This window comes from Stegastes partitus, unplaced genomic scaffold (genome assembly GCF_000690725.1).
Source record: "Stegastes partitus isolate 25-593 unplaced genomic scaffold, Stegastes_partitus-1.0.2 Scaffold18, whole genome shotgun sequence".
Lineage (NCBI taxonomy): Eukaryota > Metazoa > Chordata > Actinopteri > Pomacentridae > Stegastes > Stegastes partitus.
The window spans coordinates 1109275-1126795 of NW_007577749.1; the positions used below are offsets into that span (position 1 = coordinate 1109275).

Here is a 17521-nt window from a genome sequence, read left to right on the forward strand (position 1 = left end):
TAGCTATACTTTAGGAAGTCCCTTAACCAGTCAAGGTAACTGTGGAGGAAGATTTCTTAGTGTAGGCAGGTGTAGCAAGACAAAAAGTGACAAGCAAGTCACGCATTCATCATCTCCCTTGTTCATTTCATCATCATTATCATCATAATTTAGTGTTCATACATAACAACGCTAACCAATGTACTCATTATTTAAGAAAATATATTTCTCTACAAGACGAGAGAATGGAAGAGGAGAGGACTTCTTCCAGCCAGGCCATGACACAACATGAAAAGCATTAAAACAAAAAGAAAGTCTTCTCTGTAGGGCTGAGCCATATCATCCCGTGCATGGTAATACCGGTGTAATGTTAGGGGATGATATGAAATTGAAATACTGTGATAAAATCTGAGTGAAACGCACACGTGCAATGCCGTTGTTTCATCCGATCTAATGCACATGGAGTGAGAAGCATGGTGGCAACCGAGGAGGAAGGCGAATGCAGTGCATTGACCAACACAGTAGGGCTGGTCCCAAATATCGGAATATTCAATTGTTATGGTGGTGTCCACAGAGCAATTTTGAGATCCGAATATTCTCCCGCCACCCGCAGTCGCCACCCAATGATGGAAACAGAACTGTGACCGCTATCCTAAACTGGCATTTGTAACCAAGTACTGCCTGTGTGTCCCACCCATTACCACCCTGTCGGTCCCCCCCTCCTTTGTGAAGCGTCAATTATATCCTCAGTTATACCATTATAGCAAGTTTTCTCATTTATATCATGATAAATATTTTTGGCCACATCATCCTGCCCTACTTCTCTCTGTAACACCAAGAACCTTTTCAAACATCCCATGTGAAATCATCTCAACACAGTTTCTAATTTTCTCCTGTTTCTCTGTCATCCTCTGTCACTAAACCCCCACTAGCCTGTACACTAATCCACGCAACATCTGATGAACCACAACTCAACCCCACTTCCCTCTTTGCTCCTCTTACTTCAACTTCAAAAACCACAGCCAACATCCACAAGGCCTAATACCCTTATCATTCATGAAAGCAGAGCAGGGATACAAAAGGACACATTTGTTCCCAACAGAGCATTCTGTCTGTCCTTAATGTCAGTGAGAGATCTGCATGGGCGAACCAATATGCAGAGGCCAAAGACGTACTAAGCTGGCAAGTAAAGTCCCCTACAGACTACAACCATTCTTCTAAGGGAGGTGGGGGGCTTCTATCTCATTATTCCTTCTTTTTCTTGTTTTCTTTCCCCACTCCAACCATCATTACTTTGATAAATTATTGACTTTACCAGAAAAATTAAACTATATAAATAACTCCACAATGAAAATATTATCCCCTTCTGAAAAGCACACAGCAGCCAATAAAAACCTGCCTGACTTCCATCAGGCTACTTGGGCTTGGATTATAGTTATGTATGACTGTGTAGTTCTGCATGAAGTCCACTCATCAGTTCTCTCTCTCTTTTATAAACGTGTATATGCATGTATATATTAGTTTCTCTCTGCCGTTTATTTCTCCAAAAATATATTAATTTATGTCTTTCCATAATATATGTTTCTCAACCATGAAACCTAGATTTTCTTTCCTTTTCCCAGCCTTCCTTTTTTTCTGTCGCTCTATGGTTGAGATCACAGAAAAGCCATCAGTACAGGAATGTTTTTGTGAGCAGCACAGCCCTGACCATCACCAGATATTGTCTTCTACCTTGCAGATTAACATTATGAACAATGCAAACGTTTCCATTTCTTTCTGTCTCTTTTTGGTTGTTCCAGTAAACAGGAAAATTACATCTAATCCCATCATCCAGACCACAAGCAGAACAAAGACAACAGTTCTCATTCCAAACTTTAGGAAGCACAGCCAGATAGGAGGATAGGTTTCTCAGCAAAAGAAGTATGTTCTCAGAGCGCCAATGGCTAATTTTAGGATTGAAAAGGAAAGCCAGTGAGATCATTACTCTGGTAGATGTTAGAGAACAATGAGAAGCTCGGGACTTGGGAGGCTCTTGATCAGAAACACAGTGCAGCTGCCAACAAGAACATTCATTAGGGACAAATAAAGAAAATACTTAGAAGCTAGTTTTATGTGAACCAATTTGTGGCGTAATTGTGCGGGCAGACAGAAATCGACCTCAAACTGAGGAGAAATGACTTGTTTTCAAAGCCGTCTTTCCAGGGCCTTTCTTGTAAAGGATAATCACACAAAAACAACTGTTAACACTTCTGTGATGATGTTACTAAGCAACATTCAAACAAACCTGTGATGAGAGTTAAATGACCGGTGTTGTGTTAAATATATAGTACAAACCTCAGCCTCTATTGTCCATCTACCAGAATATTTGTTCAGACCATATAATTTGACCAGTAATAAAAAGCCTGAGGAACTGACCAGAAAAATTAGCCAAATTAAAGCCTAACTGAACAGCTATGACCAAAAACATCTAGAAAAGTCTCATTAAGTGCTATCTATGCAGTATGTGAACAGTGTATGTGTCATATCAAAAGATAGACCAGTTCAAGCAGTAATGTGAGCCCCATATGATGAAGAGCCAGGCTTAATTGCAGACCTGTGTGTGTTTAGTAGTATGAGAATAACTGGAATATATTTTACCAAGCGCTGTGCTCAAAGTCAAAGTCTCTGTCATCCACCGGAACTGGCTTCAGTCCAGCTCAGCCATTGCTGGTTCTGACAGTGGGTGGTGTCTTGTAACATGTGTCCTGTGTATTTAACATGTGCAATTACCAAAACCAGAGAGGAAGAGAAGAAGGGTGAAATATTGTGTTGCCAAATGAAGCTGAGTGGATTTGGGTTATGAGATTTGAGCTGGGCAGCCCCACAGTCCCAGTATGATATCACCTTGCCCTCAGTGCTTTCTGGGGAAATGATCTGCAGTGAACTGGTTCTGTGTGTCTCTGTACATTTGCCTACACATTAACAGGCACCTTCCAAAAGCCTGCAGGAAAGTCCCCCTTGATTACTACGAAACTGTAGCTAGGCTGAATGTGGTAACAAAACAACATAACACTCTCTTTACATCATAAAAGTGCCAGGCATGCGTTCAAATGGCCAATTGGAAGCAGGGACATCTAGCTAGTACAATTGTTCTGAGGAGGCTTTGAACTGCTAAAAACTCTGAAAATGATTTTCTTTCAGTGGATTATGATTTATTCTGTTAATTCCCTGAGGTGATTTTTGTGGGGAAATCAATAGCTGCAGTGGAAAACTATGAGAATCAATAGGCTCAGAAAACGACAGCCCTTGCCAATTTATAATCAGGCGGAACAAAACACAGCTCTATCTCAATATTCCATATAACCAGCACATTCGGTTATTTAATCTTATAATAGTATTTCAAACAACTACACTCTGGGCATGCAAGCTCTTAGCTTATTTTTTTGAACTGACCACTTTAATGCATGATTAGCATGTACAGTGTGAGCTTTGGGCCAGCACAGTATGTATCCTGGAGCACAATATAGCAGAAAATCTCACTTTAAATAGTGTTGTGCCACTGAAACAGGTTAAAAATTAACATCATCAGTTTTTGTTTTTTTTCAGTGTGTTTAAATAAGGAACTAACAGCAGTTAGTGAGGCAGCTGGAACGACTATTTTATTTGGATGGAAAGCTGTAACTTAAAAGACTAATTTGTAACATGTTAAACATCAGCAGCTTTTCTCACAAAGTGACTCAAGGGTAACCGTCAGTATCCAATACTGAAGCAGCACACATTCGTTAAAAACATTCAGGGGCTAGCAGGCTACATATTTAAGTCGCACACTTATGTTAAATTAATTGGCAGCAGTATAACAGTGTTACGGTTCCTGTAAGAATGTCATTCTCCTGACAGTCGACTGAGCAGCAGCACCAGTGGCAGTCCAGTTGGCTAACTGCCCCTGTTGAACCCGAGCGAGTCTTGTGTTTATTCCCCATACATGCCTGTAAATGGCAGTTTGAACACGTGTTGACTCCAACTGGCAAACAACGTGCACATCTCTCCTCTGTTTACCTAAACAAATGACTGAAGGCTGAAAAATAAAACGTCTGCTGCAGTGATCACAAACCCCCTTAAAGTCCCCTGAGATATTATATGCCGGCAATAAACCCGCAACTAAAATCAACCTTGTTATATATCCGGACGTTTATTTGGAGTCAAGTTAAAACAAGCACATTAGAGCTATCAAGGAAAATGCCAAATGATAATTTAGCAAAAAGAATGAAAAGAAAGAGTGACTGCCTGTGTACCTGCTCCAAAAAAGGGAAAAATGAGTTGGACCATTCCAATTCATTTCTTATAGGAGCACTATTTGTTTCTCAGGGCAATTATAAATCTCTGTGAAAACCTTGCTCCGTCACAGCTGAGATCAACATCCATCAAGACACTGGTCATTTCTTCGCTACGTTCACATCAGCTTTGCCCTTCAGTAAATCATTATGGCTTACTGATTCAATCCTAGCTAAACAGCTGGATCAGATGTCCTGGGGTAAACACACAGCAATTACAAATAGATTCTGAAAAATCCATCAGATGATTCAATGTGGCAAAATAGCTTTAGAGACGAAATGCATCTTGCTGACAGGAAAAAAGCAGAAGACAGTTTTATGTCCAGCTAACAGTCAACATAGTATAAACACCACACACAAACATGATAAACTAATAAGTAAGTTGGATTGAAGGACTGACCGTGGCCAGTGTTGATTTATTTATTTATTTTTTTAAAATAACAGATTGACCAGAGTGAGTTCCCATCATCTCCCTCTTGTATAAACATCCAGCTCCTTATTCACTGCACTGCATGAATGGTAAAGCAATTAATAAATCATCTTTAGAAAGGCGAACTCCAATCATAACATGTTAGATGTCAGCAGCTCTTCCTCAGGGGTTACAGTGAGGAAGGGTTTACAAGGGAAAAACCCTGCTAACTACAGAATCTACCTTAACCTTAAGCCATTTAGGAGCCTACAGTTTCTCACGTTAGCTTAACTGTGTATAGCTATGAGGTCAACATATGTGAACTTCATTTTTAAGTGTTTTTTTTTTTGGCCTTGCTTTAGCAAACAGCACTGTCCGTGAATTTTAGTGTTAAACAATTATTAACCAACAGAGAACTCAATATCAGGACAGATCAGTTTACAAATCAAGCTATCTGTGTATCAGGTATCTATCTCACCATAATCAGCCAGTCTTGAACGATATTACAAATTAACATCCCAAATATCATCCCCAAACTTAATCACAGGAACACCAAGAATTACCGCCACACAGTCGTGTACCTCCATCAACCAGTAAAGATGCAGTTGGCATCCATCTAGACTCATATATTATATGTAGTGAAAACTAAAAGTGGCTAAGTTTATTGACAGGAACGAAAAACAAGTCAAATTCCTTGTATGTGTATGCTTGGCCAACAGGGTGATTCTGATTTGTAGCCATGACAGTAGACGATGCTTCAAATATGCAAAAAAGCTGCGAATGTTAAACTGTGGATGTTTCACATACATCTTCAACCTGCCAGTTCAGGAACTGCCAAAATGTAAAAGTTGTTGAATAATTTGTCATAATTAGCATATGAATTATTAAGTTATGGCCAAAATGCATTTTGTGAGGTCACAGGAACCACTGACCACCAAAATCACCTCAGTTTTTACTTGAGTTCAAGTGGATGTTTTAATGGCAAATATGAAAGAAATCCCCTAAAGGCGTTCCTGATATTTTGAATTCACGAGAATGGGACAGACATATGCATTAACAATCTGAAAAACTAACAACTCTGTTGCCATCTTTAAGTAGTTATAGTTAACTAGTTCTAGTTATTTTTGAATACAAAGAAACAAAATAGTTAACTGCAGAAAGAACATTTTATCATGTAACAAAGACAAGGTTAAACAGGAGTTGTGCGATAAAGGAGGCTGAGTACCTGCTGCACTGTAATCTCCTCTGTAGTTGAGCTCTAGTCTATCAAGAGCTTCCGACTGCAGAGAGGCTTATTGTTTCACCATGATTAAAACCACAAGGTCTAAATGCCTCTGCCCTTTTCTTATTCTGATTGCCTGCGGAAACAATTTGTAACTTTTCATTACATCTTCTCCTGTAACACCACAGCAATTTCCAGAGACGGTTCTATTCATTTACTTGCAAGCTCCAGTCCAACATGGAGAATTGAAGCAGGGGCACTGAAGTTTGAATTTTAACAAAATACAGTACGAGCACCTAGTTACCAATGTCTTGTTTTCACTTCACAAGAGAAATATTTGGATAAGAAAGCGCTTGAGTCTGACTCAGTATATGTTTCTGACTAACTAATGCAGCCCAACAATGAGATGCCATATACAAATATGTCTAACACTAAACACTCCTACAGACATAATTCAGGGCCAGATGTGCTGTCCACTTAGCATTTGACAACAGCCAAAACACTACGTTTTAATGTATGTATGTGTGTACAGTTAATTCTGAAATGCATTTCAGGCTTTGTTTCAACTTATTTACATATAACCTGGTTCTTGGTCATCCAGTTGGCAAAAATGCCAACTGGTGACTAAGAAAGAAAAAAAGACTACAGAAAGACAGACAGCTAGCCAGACAGAAAAACAACTTCAGACAGAAAAACAAAAACTTAGACAGCAAGACGGAGGAGCAGTCACAGAGAAAGACAGCACATTAACAGCCAGTGTACTCTAGTCAGTGAGTGTTGCTGACAAACTACAGCCTGATGTAGCTTTGCGTGTAATGTTGGAGCCAAGGTGATTGTTTACTGACAACCCCTAATGAGAAAATATATTGTTGAGATGTGAGTAAGCAAAGATGCTGCAGTATGGAAAAGCTATTACTGCAGATCGGATCAAACAGGGAACAGAGGGAAAACCAGGAGGAAACGGCAGCATGACCTTTCAGCTGTGAGCTTTTTAAGCAAGCAAGGAAAGAAGTCTAACAGTCTTTTTTAGACTCTGAAATGTCAAAGGAGCTTTTTCTCCTATCAAAACACTTGACATGGGAGAATGTTACACACATGCACTGTTATTTACAGCTACAGGATGACTTCACCCAAAACAGGGATTCATCACTCCTGTTGGGAACACATTTCCCAGGGACTTAAAAAAAGAGAAAAAAAAGACCCACTTGCTTATTTCCCCTGACTCGTCACTGTGATGCTTTGGCAGACAATGTTTAAACCGTTACAATGTTTAAAGGACCTGGAGCCTAAACACCATGAGAGTCAAACAGTAGAGGCTGGGAACACTTTTTAACATATTTATTTGTTCATTTTTTTCAAAATTCTGTAACTAATTCAGTTACATGAAACCAGCCAAGATGTTCCATTGGATCACATTAATTAAATATCCATAGGGGAACATGTGAGAGAGGAGGTGGGCTATTAGGTTTATAAATAACCATATGAGCATAAAATGAAAACCATTTCTGTAAGAGTAAGGCTCTGTGTTCTGTCATAGACAGCTCCTAAACACACTGACAGCTCCAGCCATCCTCCCAGGTAAGGGTCTAAAAATACACGTACAGTATGTGTGTAGTGTTTCAGGTAGTTTCTCTTTTTAACTTTGGGATCACTATACGTCTCTGAGGTCAACTAAACATCCCTCACACTGATGAAAACACCAATGCTATTACCAATTTTGTGCTTCATTTGTACTCTTGCTGAATTGTCAGTTACTAAATTCCTCCTGACCTGTCCTGCCACCCCCAATAATAACCTAAAAGCTTATAGATACTGTTGATATACTTCACAGTGTGTTCCTGACACAAAAGCAAGTAGTCACATCCTTGACAAAATCCAGAGCTGCATCTGTCCTCTTCTACTCTGTTTCTCCAATCTGCCCATCTGATTCCAAATTATTCACAGTTTCCTACTTATGGACAACAGCTATTTGAAAGGAAGCACTATAGCAATGCTACAAAAGTATATGTCCAAGTGTTTCAATGTATATAGCTGGACGCCTGTATATACAGTATGCACTCAAATATATTTGTGAATGCTAATAAATACATGTATACTGCAGATTTGTGCATGTGTGCACATGCACTGAATCGGTTTGTTTTGAACGGGGGGGTCCCAGAAAGTGGAAACCTGGCATAAGAGCAGCCTACACACAGCCAAGCCACTCATCTATTCTGGGCATCCAGAGCCCACAGAGCCACAGTAATACTACCAGAAGAGGAAAACAGAGGATGACATGCCTGGATATTCGGCGTCCTCTGAGAAACGGGTTCACTCAGGTGTCAGCACACTGTAGCGTGTTATGTAACACCATAGTAACATGGATTTACTCCATAGAAACAAGGTTAACTGCATCAACAGTTAAGTGCTATTATTACAGTATTGAAAGATATCTAAATTCAAACACTGAGAGAAGAGTTTTCAGTAAACATGGAGCCAATACTGTTCTCTTTATGTGCATAAACCTCTCTGCTGTACTAATTTATTGGTATGATGTCACTGTATGATGTGCAATGTCACAGTGACATCTTCAATGTGATAGATAAGACACAGACTGGGATCAGTAAATCCCTACCTACCTGTCACCGTCTTGGTTTTCACTGGGCTGCTGGCATAGTCTGAGGCTTGGTTGGAGGGCTGTTTGGCCAGTGGCGTGCTTCCTACCGACGCTTCGTCCTCTCTCCTCTTGGCCTGAGGAACTGGACCTGGATTCTGCAATGCAAGTCAAAGCATGACTAAGCATTTATGAGGACATGTAAAGGAATTCTGAATGTAAAATATGCTTTCGCTAATCCTTAAAAAAGAGCGTGTTATCAGGTATCAAGTGCAAATTATTTAAACATAGCTCTGTGTGCTAGTCAGGCCATTACAGAGCAAGCTTTCAAGATCTGGATTTATCAGGAGACGCAATACTTAATGCAATGCAAGATAGAAAGACAGGCAGAGAGAGAAAGAGAAAAGAAAAATGCAGTGGAACACAACACCGGCCTCCAAGACCAACAAGGACCAGTGACAGCTCCTTGTTTTTTTTGAGCAGTCTCCCATGCAGGCCAAACACACACACACACACACACACACACACACACACGCGCGCGCGCACGCACACTCACTCACTCAGTCACTCAGTCACTCACTCACTCACTCACACACACACACATACATGCACACACATCCTGGCTGGCAATACGATGGCTGAAAGACAGAAGAGTGGAAGGTTGGTCTGAAATAAGGAAACCCCATTAGCATCAGCCAGCAGCACCACTAGGCTATGATACAGCTGCACAAGGCTGCAGGCCAACCACGTACTGCAGCCTGTGTAAACACACACATACGCACACATTGATGCAGTTGTTTTTCAGTGACTAGGTTGGGACCCAAATGTTGCTTGTGGTTAAGATTAAAAATGGGCCACCAAATTACATTAGTAGTTGAAGCTACCGACTGAAGTATGTCGCCAAATCCTTCCTAGGTTCTTGCAACTTAACATAGGGTGAACAAAATACTGTAGGCCAGTACGTTCATTGCCCAAAGTCGGGTCTGACTTGAAAATCATATTTTCTGTTGAAAATCAGCCTGTCAAGAATATATTTTAAGAACCAAAACACTTCCGAGTATACCCACAGCACACACAAACAAAAATTGTGTAGGAGGATTTTACAAAAGACAGTACAGACAGAAGCTGGACGGCTACTGTTCTACCTCAGACCCTCGATGCATGTGGTTGGGGCTTCAGCACATCACAGAGTATCGGCAGAGGAGCAGCACAGCCACATCCAGCCAAACCAAGTGCCAGATGAGCTGAATGAGTTCTATGCCCGCTGAAAACCAAAAAACCCACAACAACAGAGAGACACACGACACAGGAAGCACACAGGACTCACCTCTCATGGTGACATCAGCAGATGTGCGCAAGGTTCTGAGTAAAACAAACCCACGGAAAGCAGCAGGCCCAGACAACATCCCAGGCCGTGCTCTCAGGGCTTGCTCATCAGAGCTAGCTGATGTGCTTGCTGACATATTCAACCTGTCCCTTGCACAAGCCTCTGTACCCACCTGTTTTAAGTCCACCACCATAGTGCCCATACCCAAGAAAAGCAATGTGACCTGCTTAAATGACTATCGCCCTATAGCACTCACTCCAATCACAATGAAATGCTTTGAAAGGATAGTCATGACCCACATCAAAAAGAGCATACCGGACACTGTGGACCCTCTACAGTTTGCATACCACCAGAACCGGTCCACCGATGACGCAGTCAACGCTGCCATCCACACAGCCCTTTCGCACTTAGAGGGCCAGGACACCTATGTCAGAATGCTATTTATAGACTATAGCTCTGCATTTCACAACGTTAGTCCCCAAAAACTCACAGACAAGCTCCTCACACTTGGACTGACACCCTCCCTCTGTAACTGGGTGCTGAACTTTCTAACAGGCAGACCCCAGTCAGTCAGAGTCCACAACCGCACGTCCAGCTCAAGAACTGTAAGCACTGGGACCCCACAGGGGTGTGTGCTGAGTTTGCTCCTCTACACACTCTTCACCTATGACTGTGTGGCCCACCAGAACAACACCAGCATCATTAAATTCGCGGATGACACTACAGTCACTGGCCTGATCACTGGTGGGGTTGAAACATCATACAGAAGACAGGTGGTGAACCTGGTGACTTGGTGTCATGACAACAACCTTCATATCAATACAGACAAGACCAAAGAGATGACCATCGATCCAAGAACAAGGAAAAAGGAGCCACATAAACCCCTGTATATCGATGAGACTAGAGTGGAGAGGGTGAAAACCTTCAAGTTTCTTGGCACCTACATCAGCGAGGACCTCACCTGGTCTCACAATACCGAACAAATGATCAAGAAGTCCCAGCAAAGATTGTACTTCCTGAGAAGACTGAGAAAATTTGGCATGTCAACTAAAATCCTCAGCTGCTTCTACAGATTCACTATCGAGAGTGTCCTTACTGCCTCTATCACGGTCTGGTACGGAAACTGTACAGCACAAGACAGGAAGGCACTCCAGAGGGTGATCAAGACTTCACAGCACATTGCTGGGGCAGCCTTCCCAGCACTGCAAGACATTTACAAAACCAGGGTCCTACGAAGAACACACAACCTCATCAAAGACAGCACACATCCGCAACACTCACTCTTCACACTCCTACCATCAGGCAGACACTACAGGAGTGTGAAGTCCAGGACTACAAGGCTGGCAAACAGCTTCTACCCACAGGCCCTCAGACTTCTCAATGAATCACTCACACACACTGCACGCAACACACGCACATATTCATAACACTGAACACTTTATTGTGACTCTTAGTTGTTTATTGTTGTTCTTATTTGCTTGCTTGATTTATTTTCATGTGTCGTCTTTTTTTTCGGGAGATTGAACAGAATAAGAATTTCATTGTGTCGTATAACTACCTGTTTTGCTGTGCATATGAAAATAAAACTCTTGAATCTGTACACTTGACTTGAATATATGAATTTTTTTTTTCTTAAAAACAACGCACAGCACAAATTACTGCATAGACTAGCCATTTAACTGTTATTTTACAAAAACGCACACTGGTTACTAAATATTATATAACTCTGTTTGTGCATTTCATGGGAAATATGTCTTTGACCACATTTTAGTGCTCTCTGTTAAAAGCAGGTACCATACCCAGTGACCACTGCTCATTCCTCAAGCATGACATAATATAAGCTAACTTCTTCTACCACACACAGGGGCCTGATTTCTCCAGTTTCTTCCTCGCTCTGGTTTTAGCATACTTTTAATTTAACTTTAATTCTTTCTCTTCACCTTTCAATGATGTCCTGTGCTTAATTTTCTTCTGCTGTCTCCTCTCTGTTCCTCTGATTTATCCTGCTGTATATTTCTTATGATCTACTTCCATATCTCCTTACCGTTTCTCAATGACACCCAATGCGCCTGCCTTCTTGATTGTTTATGTTACACATTTCGCTCTGATTCTTTCAGTTGTCCTCTCTTTGAACTTTTCTTTTGCTCACTTCTATTTTCTATGTGCTACCAAAAGCTCATGTCACACATACTTCCTTCTCCCCTTGTACCTCAAAATGTCCCCTCCCTTGTCCTGTTTTTCTCATTTTTCAGCATTTCCTGCCATCCTGACCCAAACCAGTCAGTGTCCTCTCAACTGTCCTTCACATGGTGTTGACTGGCCTTCAGCTGAAGGCCTGGTCTAAACTAGCCAGGCCTTGAGAAGTGGCCCTGACAGGCACCTGAGGTAGACAGCCTCACAGAAATGCACACATCTGCTGCAGCATGTTCACACACACCGCACACAGCATACATGCATGCACGTGTGCGCACAAACACAGCAGCTAGCGTTTTGTATCCTTCACATTGGCAGCCGTTCAACTCATAACATGTGTTTACCCCCGTACAGTAACAACCTCCAGAGTAAAAAGTAGGTACAATTAACTCTCTCTCTTTGTCTGATACACATATTCACTGTATATACCGTTCCAAACTGCAAGAGGCATAAAACAGAACAACTTGCTAAAAAAAAAAACATTAAAAGTATTACAATATGATACGTTCATGTACTATATATATTTATATGACTTTACAGGGTGAACCTGTGCTATATCCCAGGCAATCAGACTGAGCACGTCTGCGTGTGTGTGAAGTGTGGGCACAGAGCATTCAATGTCCATAACCATCACCATGACCCCTGTCAAATAAATAGAGAGAGACTGGATGGAAGACAGGGAGCAGAGCACATGGAAAGAGGTAGCTGAGAAAAAGAAGGTAAAACTGAGGGAGGAAGAACTACAGACATTTACTGTACTTTCGCTTAAGGCTCTAACCTGGAGCAACTCCGAGTGCAACAGTAGTACGTTATGCTGCAACAACTTCATAAATGCAAGTTGCATTATAAACGTGTTCCAATGCATGCGCAAAGGTAAATTTTAGGCATCTTTGGGCCTTGTTCACGAATTAGAGAAAAGTGGAGCTTGAAATTGCCAATGGGATTGGTGCAGTACCAGCAGTTAAGCAAGCATCGTCATTATGACTAAAAAGGAGAAGGAAATGAGTTTTCTCAATTGGTTGGCTGGGTTCATCCTACGAGATAGGGAAATGAGCTCAGACATCCAGAGGGAGCTTGGAATAGATGTGCTGCTTTTTGCGTCAAAAGGAAACCGTTGAGGTGGTCTGACCAATCCGACCATGATGCCTCTTGGACTTTTTACCACTGGAGGTTTTTTGGGCATGTGCAAATAGTTGTAAACCTCAGAGTAGAACCAGGACATGTTGGACAGATTACATATCTTATCTAGCCTAGGAACACCTCACAATACCCCAGCAGGAGCTGGAAAATGTTGCTGGAGAGAGGGATGTCAGAAATGTGATTCTTAGCCTGCTGCGACCATGATCTGACTCCAGATAAGCAACAGAAAATGGATGGATGGATGAATGGATGGACAATGGGCCTTGTCAAAGAACATCAGACAGGGACAGGATCAAGTACCTGTTGCTGTTGTCTGCTGCTCCCTCTGTGAGGTTGATATAACAGCCATGTGCAAAAGATTGGGTCCACATTGACAGCTATGCCTTGGACACTGACCAACAGGACGGCACCTGGAAAATAGAAACAAACACACAGAAAAACAAATAAGAGTTTCAATAATGTAACTCAGAAGACAAAGAAGATCAAATACATGATAAATAAGCTGCTTAAAAAAACAGGAAAGCATGTACTGTACATCTGTCTTGGTTTTACAAAATCAAAATTACTGCAGAACAGTTGTTTGAAAGCACTCAAGCAGTGGTTTGACTATGCCAAACTTCTGTAATCAACACAACTAATTCAATAAGATCCAGATAAAGAGATGCACAGAATGGCTGACTAAAGTGGAGACTATGTGAACTCATACAGACAAAAATGTTCTGATGCTGCAATTATTTCTGCAAAGTCGGAGGCACATCGATATGATCACTGAAATCAATGTAAGGTAATAACCAATGAGTGAAAGTGACTTAGAGCAAATCTTCTCAGGTTAAGTTTCAGGTTCTTACACTGTTGCATAGTATCCACTGTGTCCTAATGACCTGCTGGTGGGTATGAAGCCTGCCTGTTGGAGTGCAGCAAGGAGCACAGTTTGTTTCAATTGCACTGTTCAAAGTGGTATCACACTAAGCCAAGAATAACATTTTCTTTTGATAAATTTCTATGAAACTGGAGACTTTCTCTGGGTTTTGGTTTACTCTTAAATAATAATCTTTACCAACAATAAGCGGGCCCTGAGGTAATGCATTAGGATCCTATCAATAATGATTCCCATGCCGGCAGGATTAGCGCAGGGTCTCTGGCGTGCCGTGGAATGTCCCAGCATGACGATAGGAGGATGTTTCAGCTCTAGAAGGACTTTCAGCAGTTTAATGGAGCTTTGGACAAGACCCCGGTCTTCTGTTTCAGGCCCTGAGGCAAAGCCGTGTGAGTGTGTGCATTAGTGTGTGTTAGTGTGCGTGTGCGTGTGCGTGTGCGTGCGTAAGTGTGAACCTGTAAATGTGTGTGTTGGTTTCACCTCCAACAAAGCCTGATTGCTTGCTGCTATGCCTAACATTTTGGTGTCTCTAAAGCATGGACAAAACACAAAAACAAACCCTCCCTTAGCACACACACTCCCAAAGACCCGTACACATTTTTGTTAAACTAGCTCTCCAGCTTGGCACGAATTACTCCCTCCTCCATTATTCACTGTGAACAATGCAAATAAAAGTGCTCTAATTTGCTCCACTTTTACAACATTCAGTGATTTGTGGCCTGTGAATTTGTATATGTGTGTATGTATGTGAGTGTTTGCAGTGCAAAGTAAATGTGAATGGCTGAAAGCATGAGCAATGTGAAATGTCTGCATGTCAGTGCTGTCAAATATGCACTTCTGTGTGTATGTAAGGTGTGAAAGCTTTGATGTTTAGATCTACAGTATGGTATTGTTAGTGTGTGCACTTGTCAGTGCTAATGTTTATATGTGTCTAATTATTATTCACCAGGTTCACTTTAATCCTCAAGCATGATTTATCACTGGTAAAGAATTCACTCTGGGCAAAGGAGAAACATTCTCCTTGGATCAAGTCAAACTGACTCATAGTTCTTCCCCTGCTGCTTCATCTATCCCTTCATCCTCCATCGCTCCCATCTTTGTGTCTCTTCACTATTCCACAATCCATCTACCCCATTAAACATCACTGTTCCACCAGCAACTGTTGCTGGCTTTCGGACTTTCTTCAATTCTACCCTCATTTCTACCTCTCCATTACGAGCTTCCTTCCCTCTATCACTTCTTTCATTCTTTCTGCATCCCTACCTTGATCCTTTTTCAGCCCCCTTTACCCTTCCCTCAGAAACCACTCTTCCACCATTCCTCATCATTCTACATCCACCTCTCTCCCCCTCCTCCTGACAAGGAATCATAACCTCAGTCCTGTGGCTTGAACTTCTATACCGCAGTGTGGCTGCTTAATAGGCTTTGGCTGTGGCTGTCGTGCTGGGGCCCGACTTCAAGTGGTTTCATCATAGCTCAGAGCAGCATGAGCAGTATAGGACCCACAAGGCTGGGAACTGAGTAGTGAAGATGTGTTTAATAAATTGACCCTAAATCGTGGTCTACAAGATGCACTGAGCACGACTAAGCACATTCAGTAGAAATGAGTCATAGCACAAGAAATCATCTGAAATAGTTGTATGGATTGTTTATTTAACAATTATTACAGAGATGCATTTTTTAAAATCATTACACACAATTTCATCTGAGGGTATCTTATGAAAAGTTAATGTTTTAAAGGAATCACATGATAAACAATGTTTGTGTATAGGGTGATGAAATCAAAACACAGAGAAAGCAGAATCGGACACTATTTCAGTTCTCAGCAGTGCCAACGTCAGTACAAAAAGTAAAAATGCAAAAAGCAAACCTTCACACACGTAAGTTTTCATTACAGAAAACTAGCTCATTATCAGATGAATCAAGCTGACTTGCCAAGTGTATTAGAATCTTGGTTACTTAAATAAGTTCTGAAGTAACTGCCAGTGTATTTACAGTGTTTTCAGTGTTGTGTCAGCAGTTGCAATCTTTTTGTGGTTGTGTGTCACGTCTGTGTGGCGTCTCTTAATGACAGCCGTGACCAAGTTGATACATCACAACACCACTCAAAAAGCCCTTTTTCTGAGATTAACAGAGCAAACAACCTTTTTTCACCCCTCTCTCCCCCCTCTGTCAGTTTGACAATGACAGAAATAAAATATGTGTTGACCTGGCTTTTGAGGCTTTGAAGACCAAAGCTTTACTATCCACACTGTGTTCTTGTTTCATCATTGTGTTGACATAACTGCCAAAGAGTGACACTTCCTTTGAAGCAAGCAGCACCATGAAACAGCCTGCCATGCTTGGAGGGCGACCTCGGCAACAGGCTAACTGTTGTTTTTCTCCACTCTAACAGGGTGGCATATGGGTAATTACAGAAAGTGATGACAATGATAACAAAGGTGTTTTTCTTACTTCCTAAATGATTCCTCAAGAAAACACCAAAAGACTGCTCAGTGGCCTAGGCTCTGAAAATACATACAACCACAGAATGTACATGCAGGCATCAGTGAAGACACACTTACCTTGACTCACCCACAGTGGACCTATTAATGTCAAAGGTGTTTTTTTTCTTCAGTGGCTAAAGACCAGTAGAGTTAAAAGAGAGCACAGGGTTGCGGGTGTTGTTTTACGGCTGTCTGACATCAGGCTGCTCAAAGCCTGAGGCTACAGTAATGCATTAGGCCAGACTGAGAGAAGGCCTCCAACCTTTAAGTTCTGTGTATGTTCTTGTCAGTCTCTTCTTTTCTGGGTCAACAGTAATCTATCAGCTACAGATCTTTCTGTCTTCATACTGTCTCTTTATCAGGTTACATCGTTCATACATTGACATTTCTGAATGCAAAATCTGCTTTTGTTCAGTCAATGCAACCATGAAATTCAATAAACGGGGAGCGGCTAGGTCAGTGCAAGTTCAAAACCAAGTCCCACAGTGGAGACCAAAGCCCTGATTGGGGTTACAGAGGGCACAACCTCTCAACTACAGGGCTATGACCCCAACATCAGAGTAACAGACAGGCAAACAGAGTTGGGAGGTTCTGTCCAACCACCCCCCAGGTAGACAGGGTGGGGGGAGAATTTGTGTCCCAGCCAGCTAATCGCCCCCTCAGAATCGCTTCATTGTTGGACGTGAGGCAGCGCAGGGACCCTGCGTCCAGCTTCTCCAACAGAAAATAAATAAATATAGCCCAGCCCGCGTCAGCCAGATGACTTCTGACAGGTTTGGTTAATTTCGAAGCCAAGTAGCAAAACAAAACATTACGCCAGCGTGCAGGGCCTACACCGCCTTTAATTGCTTTTCCGATGAGCTCATGACTCGAAGGTGTCCTGGAGCGAGCCATGCAGCCCGACAGGTGTTCTGCTGGTGTGTGTGTCAGTGTGAGTGTCTGTGATGGTGTGTGTGTGTGTGTGTGTGTGTGTGTGTGTGTGTGT

General features: G+C 41.8%; 1 protein-coding gene across 1 annotated transcript in view; it reads right to left on the reverse strand.

Annotated features, from left to right (window-relative positions):
- The window catches only part of vps13b (vacuolar protein sorting 13 homolog B), a 324549-nt gene that overhangs the window by 180246 nt on the left and 126782 nt on the right, over window positions 1–17521 (reverse strand). Inside the window, exons 20-21 of the mRNA XM_008292112.1 lie at window positions 13474–13583; window positions 8539–8671 (exon numbers count right to left, since the gene is read on the reverse strand). Of these exons, the coding sequence (XP_008290334.1) occupies window positions 8539–8671; window positions 13474–13583 (243 nt within the window). The remainder of the gene's footprint in view (window positions 1–8538; window positions 8672–13473; window positions 13584–17521) is intronic.